Source organism: Lepus europaeus, chromosome 10, assembly GCF_033115175.1.
Source record: "Lepus europaeus isolate LE1 chromosome 10, mLepTim1.pri, whole genome shotgun sequence".
NCBI classification, from domain to species: Eukaryota; Metazoa; Chordata; class Mammalia; order Lagomorpha; family Leporidae; genus Lepus; species Lepus europaeus.
The window spans coordinates 104,012,614-104,022,867 of record NC_084836.1 but is presented as its reverse complement, the minus strand read 5'-3'; the positions used below and the strand labels follow the sequence as shown (position 1 = coordinate 104,022,867).

Sequence of the window (10,254 nt, the reverse complement as noted above, 5' to 3'; positions counted from 1 at the left end):
AAGCTGAATGGTTCTTTAAAAAGTCTCAGGTCACAACCCTTGCAGAAAAGAGACGCCCAACACACTGACTCTGTCCAGGAAACACGGGTCTTCCAGGTCCCACGTGGCTGGGGTGGCCCAACAATGATGCTTCCGCGCTGTAACTGAGAGGGTCCTTTGGACGGGGCGGGGAGCAGTGGCAGCTGTGCAGCCTCAGTCATAGTGGATGGCAGTGTAGAAGATGATCCAGATGACCTAGAGAGCAGGACAACGTCACAGCCAGCGGGGTCCCCACGGCCCAATGCCATGCACAAGCGATGCCACATGAGAATGTACACACGGGCGAGCCCCAGGAGCAGCCGATGCAGAATCTGTTGCGAGTTCCCTGTATGCCCAGAGACCCATGCCAAACGGCAACCTGAGCCCCCGAGTGGAGCTCCAGATGTGGGAACCCTCCCATCCCGTCAGAGGGTCTCACAGCTGGCAAAGATGCCCTGGTACCACCCTGCAAAGATTTTTTTTTTTTTTTTTAATTTTTTGACAGGCAGAGTGGACAGTGAGAGAGTGAGAGAGTGAGAGAGAGAGAGAGAGAGAGAGAGAGAAAGGTCTTCCTTTTGCCGTTGGTTCACCCTCCAATGGCCGTCGCGGTAGCGTGCTGTGGCCGGCACACCGCGCTGATCCGGAGCCAGGAGCCAGGTGCTTCTCCTGGTCTCCCATGGGGTGCAGGGCCCAAGCACTTGGGCCTCCTCCACTGCACTCCCTGGCCACAGCAGAGAGCTGGCCTGGAAGAGGGGCAACCGGGACAGAATCTGGCGCCCCAATAGGGACTAGAACCCGGTGTGCCGGCGCCGCAAGGCGGAGGATCAGCCTAGTGAGCCGCGGCGCCAGCCCAAGGATTTTTTAAGAAGTTAACTTTGGAGCAGAATTTCTACTCCAAAGTGTACAATTCAGAGGTTTGGGGCTTGGTTTACTCAGCTGTAGACACTCACCACGGATCAGGAAACACCCAGAGCAGAAAGTCTGTCCATATTACTGGTTCCGTCCCACGCCTGCCCCTCCCCCAGCCACTGGCAACTGCGCATTCCATTTTTGTCTATGGATGTGCCTATTTTGGACATTCTGCACGAACGGAACCAGACACCACCAGCTCCTGTGTCTGGATTCTCACTTGGCATAAGGGCCGTGCACGTGGCGTCCTCGCTACTCCCTTATCCACCCAGCAGCTGGCGGCGTGCACTCTCCGGCTATCAAGTCGAGCACCAGAGTGTATTTCTGAGGCGCCCAGTGTACAACCCTGTGTAGCCAGGGTTGAGAAGCCTTCGCTGAGGGCGGGCCCTGGATGTGCACACTGCGAGTCGCCGTCTGGCACCCTGGCTCGAGAGAGGCCTGTGAAAACTGGCACTCTGGTCCTACGACCCAACCAGTGGACTTTTGAATAACGGACGCTTCCCGAGACAAACAGTACCTGTGGTAACGACCCGTGACACGTACCATGAACAAGGCAAACGAGGTCATAAACCCTTCTTTCGTGAGCTCCCACGTGCCGCCGTACTCTTCCTCGTCGATCTGCAGGTAGCTGCTGAAGTAGAGGTACAGGACTCCCGCGTTGATCAGGCAGAATCTGCGGTGAGGGGAGACAAGCACCAAACACACCGTGGGCTCCAGAGTCAGGGCTCCCTGCGGCTCTGCTGCCCTGCGTGCCCACGGCTGACTGCCTCTGGGTGGCGTGCGCAGACTGCAGAAGTCCAGTTTGGGAGCCAAGTGTGGGCTGGGAGACTGGTGTAGGCCTGCACTCGCGTTTTAGGACATGACAGCAAACAGTCTGATATCAGGGACTAGGTAAGCAACTGAACAAGGAAAGAAGCCTCAGGGGCTGGGGCGTACGGGGTACAGCCGCCACCCGCGACACCAGCATCCCACATGGGCGCCAGTTTGTGTTCCAGCTGTTCCACTTCCGATCCAGCTCCCTGCTGAGGGCCTGGGAAAAGTAGCAGAAGATGGCCCAAGTGTTTAGGCCCCTGCCACCCATGTGCGAGACACGGACGAAGCTCCTGGCTTCAGCCTGGCCTAGTGCTGGCTGTTGAGGCCATTTTGGGAGTGAACCAGCAGATAGAAAATCTTTTAAAAATAATAATCTTGGGACCTAGACAAATCTGGCCACCTTCCTCTGACAAAAGTTCCATTTGCACAGGCTGACTTGGTTCTGCCCGGAGACCAGGGATGGGAGCTGGGACTGTGAGGCTGGGCTACAGACTAAGCGGAGAGGGAGACCATTCACCAGATGGAGGTCAAAGGCGAAGGCAGACCAGAAAGGGGCTGGAGACTCCCCTGGATGGGAGAATTCAGGACGGGTGCAGTCCTAGCTCATAAACGAGGGGACAGCTGCACAGCAGGGAACGAGTGGGGGGGGGGGCAGGAACAGGAGACAGACTGACCCTCGATGGTTCTAAAAATTCTATGCTGGGGGGCTGCCATAGTGGGTAAAGCTGCCACCTGCAGTGCCAGCATCCCATGTCCCAGCTGCTACACTTCTGATCCTGCACCCTGCTAACGTACCTGGGAAAGCAGAGGAAGATGGCCCAAGTGCTTGGGCCCCTGCACCCACGTGGGAGACCTGGAAGAAACGCCTGGCCCAGCCCTGGCTGTTGCGGCCATCTGGGGAGTGAACCAGTGGATGAAGATCTCACGCACTCTCCTCTGTATCTCTGCCTTTCAAATAAATCTTTAAAAAATTCTATGCCGAAAACTCCACTTAAGATTTTAACAAGCTATTGGCTCACTAGCAAATACCCTGCCTCAGGGCCAGGCGACACGCCCACAGTAACATTTGCTCCTGCTGCCAAAGTTCAACAGAAACTCGGTTTATTTATTTATTTTTGGACAGGCAGAGTTAGAGACAGAGAGGAGAAAGGTCTTCCTTCCGTTGGTTCACCCCCTAAATGGCCGCTATGGCCAGCCTGCTGCGCCGATCCAAAGCCAGGAGCCAGGTACTTCCTCCTGGTCTCCCATGTGGGTGCAGGGCCCAAGCACTTGGGCCATCCTCCACTGCACTCCCGGGCCACAGCAGAGAGCTGGACTGGAAGAGGAGCAACCGGGACAGAATCCGACGCCCGAACCGAGACTAGAACCCGGGGTGCCGGTGCCACAGGCAGAGGATTAGCCTAGTGAGCCGCGGTGCCGGCCCTGCACTCGTTCTAAGGAGCGCCTGGGATCCCGCACTGTCCCACTTGGTCCTGCACGGAGCAGCACCCACCCCTTTGCCCAGCATCTGCGCTGTGCTGGCCACCTGCAAGCTGCTCACCCTGTGGGGTGGCTACTAGTTCAACGTTCCCAAAGGCCTGACCCCACAGGGGCACGACTGGGAGAGACAGAGCCAGGACACACTCGTGTCTAGGAGGTGGGCGAGGGGCAGGAGGCAGTTCCTGCACCAGGGATGTCGGACCACCTGCTTCCCGGTCGCACACAAGCCTTCCTGTACACACGTTCTCCCATCTCCACCCTCAGATGCCAGGCCAATGCAGCCACCTGGGTTTGAACTGTGAACCTGCAAAACGGTGAGCGACAATGAGCCACCTTCCTTCGTAAGCACCTTGTCTCAGGTACACGTCAGAGTGACAAAAAGCCGACTGCTACACCAGGCAGCTGGCTGGGCGACCAGCTCGGCCGTCACAGTGTTGCAAGGAAGTGACGCCGGCCGTGCCATGCACGGAGGAGTGGCAGAGGGCTGCCTGAGTGTCGTCTCATGTTGTCACCGGAACGTGAGGAGTCCACGAAGACACGGAGAAAGGCCACGCTCGTACCTTCTCCCAGCAGCTGTCAGAGCGGTCCTACTTTCTTAGTTATTAGTTTCCAACATATAACTCACAGTGAGCTTTAAACACGGAGCCGGTACAGGGAGACTGTCCAGCGCCACCAGCAGTTGCAGGCCGCTGCTGCGAGTGTGCGGGGGGAGGCTGTGATCCATCCCCCGGGGAACGGGGAAACTGGTCCGCACTTTTTGTTGTCCCCTGAGAAGGAAGGCAACGCAAACACGTGCGCTCGTTCACTCCTCGGGCCCTAAGGTAAGGGACACCGGGCGGTGTGCGCAGCCTCGAACAGTCAGGGTGGTTCTCCAGGGAAGGTGGCCGTCTGCGCTCCCTTGTGAAAGGACAAAGGCGCATCCACCGCTCCCATAGCTTGCCCGCGGGTCCCCAGACAACTCCCGCCCATCTGGCGGGTGCGGGGCTCACAGGCAGTGACTGGAACTGAGCCACAACCAGGGGCTGGTGCCAACCGTGATGCCACTTGCCACATGAGCCAAGTCAAGCGTGGAGGACCCAGCCCCCTACTTTTGGGCTGCTTTAAAATGCAGGGACCTGACACAACTTCAGCCAAAGCCAAGATTCGGTCGTCCAGCACGAAGCCAGGCAAAGGAGATGGTGGCCAGCTATGGATGCCATTCTGCCGCGACTCCCGTAAGCACGTGAGTGCCACTAGCAAGGCACACAGCGGCCTCTTTCAGGTCCCTCCGAAGCCAGGAACGGAGGGACTGGCCTGGCCTTCAGGAGGTAGCCTGCCTGGACCAGACCCACGACAGCCACCATCCGCGCGGGCCACCTCTTCCCACACACACACAGCTCCAAAGCAGCAATGGCTTCTTCCATAAAAGGAAAATAAACGGCTACTGAATAAGAAAGGAAACCACAAAAACGCAGGCTACCCCAGACTTACCCCGCGATTCCCAGGAAACCCCGCAGCGGCAGCACGCCCCACACGACGCCCAGGACCACGGCGATGACCTGGCGGGACCAGTAGACCACATCCAGAAACTCATCCTGCAGGAGGGGGCGGACACGGGCGGGTGAGCCGGGGTGGACACGCGGGGCGGGGCAGGAAGCCGCCCTCCAGGGCTTCTTCCCCAAGCACCCTGCCCTGTCCAACAACCCACTTAACACCTTCAGGGACCCCTGCCAACATTTCAGAGAAGCCATTAACTTTTTCGAAAGGCTCGCAGCGACACGGCTGACAGTTAACTGTGCTGCTGGCCACAGGGCTACAGCTCGGCCGAGCAGGGGAGACCGAGACGGTGCCCCCGACAGAGCGCTCCTGGCACACAGTAGACTGCTCCTGGCATCACCCTTCGGTAAGTCCCCCAGGAGAGCAGGCCTGGAGACAGAAGCGCTGGAGGCAGGGGCAGCCTTATCTACACTGCGCAGGGCGCGGGAGACTCGGGTTTCTGAACCGCCCTAGATTCCAGAAACCAGGCCTTACGCTCGCGAAGACAGAAATGACACAGCAGATCGGCCACAGCCTGCAAGTTTTGCAAGAACTGGGCAGGGCCGGGGGCAGACAAGGGCACCTTCAGGAAGCGCCTCCCTGCCCCCCTCCAGGAACTCCAGGAAGATCCCTTTCGGCGGTGCAGAAAACCCAAGGAAAGATGGCAAATATTCTCTCCGTGCTGGCTGGGACAGCGCCTCCCAGGGCACGGCGCAGAGCTGGGGTGCGGCCCCAGTCAGGTGACCTGAGACCCCACCTGGTGCACGCACCCCCACTCGCCGTGGCAGCTCACCCCAGCCAGCCTCGCCACGGGCCCCGGCACCGACCCAGGACCCGGCGGAAGTCTGCCAGGGCTGCTGTTTGGGTTCGGCCGTAACCTGAGGCACACAAGCAACCGACACAAGCTCCCACTGGGGCTACAAGGCGAGGGCCGAACCGAATTCGGCCCAGTCGGGCCACTCGGCCGCCCGCTCTGCCCGCGGGTGACGAGTCCTCAGTCCCCGGCCTCGTGTCCAGCGGCTTCCCCCATAGGCAAGCAGGGGTGTCGGCTGCGTGCCCGCTAGCTTCGCCCTGACACCTGGAACCGCCGGTCCCAACACCCTACCGAGTCCGGGCGGCCGGAGGCCGGGGGCAGGCGCAGGCCCGTCCGCCCGACCCCGAGTCCCAGCCTGCGCCCCGCCGCACCTTGTCCTCCCAGGCCGCGTCGCTCCGCAGCACCTTGCTCCAGACAGAGACTTTGAGGGCCCCGTTGGCCAGCTGCGGCTGCGGCGGCTCCTCCTTCCGCCGCCCGCCGCTCATCCTCCCGTCGCGCCGCCCGGGCTGGGCCTGGGGCGCGCGGGCCAACCCGAAGGGAGTCGGGGTCGGGGGTCGCGGGTCACGACACGCGGGACGGCAGCAGGCTCAGCGGTTCGGTCCTGCGGCGCCGCTACAGTTCCTCCCACTCGGCCAAGCTGCCGGGCTCCGCTCGCTGCCCCGAGCAGTCGCCGCGGAAGGAGGGGCAGGCCGCGCTGAGCGTCCTCCCGCCGACGTGCCCACGCAGCCAATCGGCGGCCACGCAGCCGCCCGGGGGCGGGTGCCACCGCCCCTCGGCGCATGCCCACTACGCGTAATGGAAGTGACGGTAAGCTTTCCGCCAGGCGTGCGGGTACGGTGAGAGGGAAGGGACAATCTTGGGCGGGATGGCGACGCCGAGCGCGAGGAGGCGCTGTACGGATGGAAGACCAGTGTCCGCGGAGAAAGGGGAGGCTGGACGTGAGCGTCGCCCAGTCAGGCACAGCTTGTTCCCGGGAGCGGCCGGGTGGAGGCGGCTTTGCGTTTTACTCGCGCGACGACGCCACACCGTGCGCCCTGGGAGCCCCACGTCGCCCCGCGAGATCGAAGCCTGAGTGTTTTCTGCCCTGACCCTGCGGCGCCTGTAGCACCTAGTCCGAGGCGTTGCCTCCCTGACGGTCAGCGCCTCGTCTGCCCAGCGTGGTCCTGGCAGCCGGGGGCGAGAGCACGCCCCTCCTTCGGCGTGTGCGGCTGCGGGTCCCGGGCGCTGTGGACGTGCGGCGACCGGGTCACCTGCGACCCGCGTCCGTGTTCTAACCACGCCCGGGCGCAGCCGTGGGCACGGTGCTGTGTCTTGAGAGACCAAGGCGCGTCGCTGTTTTTTTAAGAGTGCTTTTTGATTTTTCTTAGCTGTTAAAGCCTTTGAACATTGGCTCTTTTAAACATCTTCATGTTTATTTGTTTGAAAGGAGAGAGGGAGAGAAAGGGAGAGATCTTGCCTTCCATCTGCTGCTTCATTCCCCAAATGCCCACAGCCGCTGGGGCCGGGCCAGGCGGAAGCCAGAGCCGTGCTCAGTGCCAGTCTGCCACGTAGGTGTAGGGGCCCGGTAACCTGAGAGTCCCTTCTGCGCCCCAGGGTGTGCGTTGTCAGGAGGCTGGAGTTGGAAGCAGAGCACTCGGATATGGGTGCAGGTGTCCACAATGGCATTTAAAAACTATTTCGTTATTTATTTGAAAGGCAAAGTGACACAGGGAGAGAAGACTCTTCCGTCCGCTGCTTCACTCCCCAGATGGCTGCAATGGCCAGGGCTGGGCCAGGCTGAAGCCATCTGGATCTCCCACATGGGAGACAGGGGCCCAAGTACTTGGGCCAGCATCCACTGTCTTTACAGGCACATTAGCAGGGAGCTGGATCAGAAGTGGAGTGGCCGGGATATGAACCAGTGCTAATATGGGATGCTGGCATTGCCGGCGGTGGCTTAACACATTCCTCCACAATGCAGCCCCCCCCCACCATGGCACTGTGCCAACTGACACCTCCTCTCTTAACTTTTTTTAAGATTTGTTTATTGGCCGGCGCCATGGCTCAACAGGCTAATCCTCCCCCTTGCGGCGCCGGCACACCAGGTTCTAGTCCCGGTTGGGGCGCTGGATTCTATCCCGGTTGCCCCTCTTCCAGGCCAGCTCTCTACCAGGAGCTTCTTCCAGGTCTCCCATGTAGATGCAGGGGCCCAAGCACTTGGGCCATGATCCACTGCTTTCCCAGGTACATTAGCAGGAAGCTGGATTGGAAGTGGAGCAGCCAGGACTCGAACCAGCGCCCATATGGGATGCCTGCACTGCAGGCGGTGACTTTACCCACTACGCCACAGTACCAGCCCCTCTTACCTCTTAAGCTTCAAGGTCAGCACCTCCTTTGGGAGCCAGGTCAGGTGGCCATGCTCCATGTACCTGGCTTGATTCAGGCCCCAGCTCCTGATCGTAGCTTCCTGTCAGTGCAGACCCCGGCAGGCAGTGAGGATGGCTTAAGTAGTTGGGTTCCTGCGCCCTGTGTGGGAAATCTGGCTTGAGTGCCTAGCTCTCAGCTCCGGGCTTCGGCACTGCACAGTCCCCAGCGTTGTGGGCAATGGAGGAGTGAACCAGCGGTTCTGTCTGTTGCGTGCCTTTGCTGTCACACAGGTGGGAAGAGTGGGCTTGCCTTGGCTTAATAAAGAACATCTTGAATCTGAGTTATCCCTGGAAACAGAGGCTCTGCATTCCTGCCTACAGTCACCTGTTCACGCAGTGTGCAAGAGTCCCCTGGGGAAGTGTCCCCGCCCCTTAGCTCCACCCCACACTCCTGTTTGAGTAGATGAAGTGCAGCTGGGCCCACAGGTGAGGTCCTTGTCACACACACTCGTCCATCTGGATGCGGTGGAAGAGCCGGATACTTGCTGTCCCACTTCCACATGGGTCTTGTTTGCAACCCTGCAGCTTTTCTGAACCAGGTCCCACACACCTGCCCAGCCACACCGCCCAGCAGCGGTGGAGCCTGGTATGGAAGCATCCACGGGTGTAAAACCTCTTTGACGGATTGGCTGATGCACACAGCTCCGCAGACACACCGATCGCGCCACCGCGGGATGCTGGAAGAACCCTAGCCCAAAGCTGAAAGCTGAGGCTCTGAGTGAAGACTGCCGGGGTGGGGGTTAGGGAAGACAGTTCCGGAGGAAGAGGGAAGTGAATTTTTAGGGAGATGAAGCTTTGTGGGTTCATGGTAAGAATGAAGCCACAGTAGGAGGAGGGGGTAGGGGAAGGGAATCAGGTTTGCATCTCAGAACGAGTGCTCTGTGAGCGAGCATTGGGTGCGACGGTTCAGTTATGCCACCTGGGCCTTCTGCAGCCCACCTCAGAGTGCCTGGGTTTGCGTCCCACTAATGCACACCCTTGGAGCAACAGGTGATGGCCCAAGGACTTGGGTCCCTGCCACTCATGTCAGAGACTTGGATTGAGCTCCAGGCTCCTGGCCTTGGCCTGGTACAGCCTTGGCTTTTGTAGGCATTTGGGGGCAAACCAGTTGGTGGAAGTGTGCTTGCTTGCTCTCTCTCTCTCTCCCTGTTTAAGTTTTGAATTAAATAAAAACACAAATTTTAAAATAAGGGCCGGCGCCGCGGCTCACTAGGCTAATCCTCCACCTTGCGGCGCTGGCACACCGGGTTCTAGTCCTGGTCGGGGCACCGATCCTGTCCCGGTTGCCCCTCTTCCAGGCCAGCTCTCTGCTGTGGCCAGGGAGTGCAGTGGAGGATGGCCCAAGTCCTTGGGCGCTGCACCCCATGGGAGACCAGGATTAGCACCTGGCTCCTGCCATCGGATCAGCGCGGTGCGCCGGCCGCAGCGCGCTACCGCGGCGGCCATTGGAGGGTGAACCAACGGCAAAGGAAGACCTTTCTGTCTGTCTCTCTCACTGTCCACTCTGTCTGTAAAAAGGAAAAAAAAAAAAAGAAAGGGAGGGAACTCTCCCAATTAAAAAAAAATTTTTTTTAAATAAGGTATTTTTAAGATTTTTTTTTTTTTTCTTTAAAGATCCTCCATCTGCTGGCTCACTCCCCAAATGGCCCCAGCGGAAGGCAGGAGCTCTATCCTGGTTCCTTCTGTGGGTGACAGGGGTCCAAACACTCAGGTCTCTGGTAGACAGCAGAGCAGCCGGGCCTGGAACCTGGGCTCTGGTATGGGCGCCAGCTTTGCAAGCAGTGACTTGACCTGCTGTGTCCCAACACCACGCCCAGGATGTTCCCTCTGCCCTGCAGCCGTCACCGTCGTCCCTTCTCGGTCCTCCTCCATCGAGGAACCAGGTGTGTGCCTGTGTCAGATCCGAGTGGGGCTGCGAGGGCCGGGGCTGGGAGCACTCGTGGAGCCCTAGGTCGCTGGGAGATTGGTTATTCAGTCAGCGCAGCAGCAACAGCAATGGCCGATAAGCAGCTACGAGCTGGCTTTTAGAGGGGGTTTGCACAGTGGTGGCCACCAGCCCAGCAGTCCCCAGCAGAGAACGTACCAGCCACCAGGGCCGGCCTTGGTGTCACAGACAACAGGGTAGAACTTACACAGTCAACCTGTTCACGGGGACTTCCGTGTGTTCCAACAACCTGCTGCACAAGAGCTCCTGCTTCTTTCTCTGCAGTGGCCTGGCTACGTCGTGAGGCCAGCGTTTGTCCCTTGTGACTGGTTTTTCTCCTAGCGTGTCATCAAGGTCACGCGTGCTGTAGCGTGTGT

The 10,254-nt window shown here is 59.6% G+C and overlaps 1 protein-coding gene across 1 annotated transcript; it reads right to left on the bottom strand.

Annotated features, from left to right (window-relative positions):
• Positions 1–78: 78 nt before the first annotated feature.
• RAB5IF (RAB5 interacting factor) lies at positions 79–6,227 on the bottom strand. Its single transcript, XM_062204153.1, has 4 exons — positions 5,920–6,227; positions 4,690–4,793; positions 1,471–1,600; positions 79–234 (listed from the first exon to the last, which is right to left on the bottom strand). Exons 1-4 carry the CDS (start codon positions 6,031–6,033, stop codon positions 193–195), a joined length of 390 nt encoding a protein of 129 aa, XP_062060137.1. The 5' UTR covers positions 6,034–6,227; the 3' UTR covers positions 79–192.
• Positions 6,228–10,254: the final 4,027 nt, after the last annotated feature.

Bases quoted from the DNA above. Each gene is read 5' to 3' on its own strand.
- RAB5IF (XM_062204153.1), bottom strand. From the start codon at position 6,033: ATGAGCGGCGGGCGGCGGAAGGAGGAGCCGCCGCAGCCGCAGCTGGCC. The intron at 4,794-5,919 runs GTGCGGCGGGGC...CCCCTCCTGCAG, and splicing joins ACGCGGCCTGGGAGGACAAG to GATGAGTTTCTGGATGTGGT. The intron at 235-1,470 runs GTACGTGTCACG...CCTGCTCTCTAG, and splicing joins CCTCGTTTGCCTTGTTCATG to GTCATCTGGATCATCTTCTA.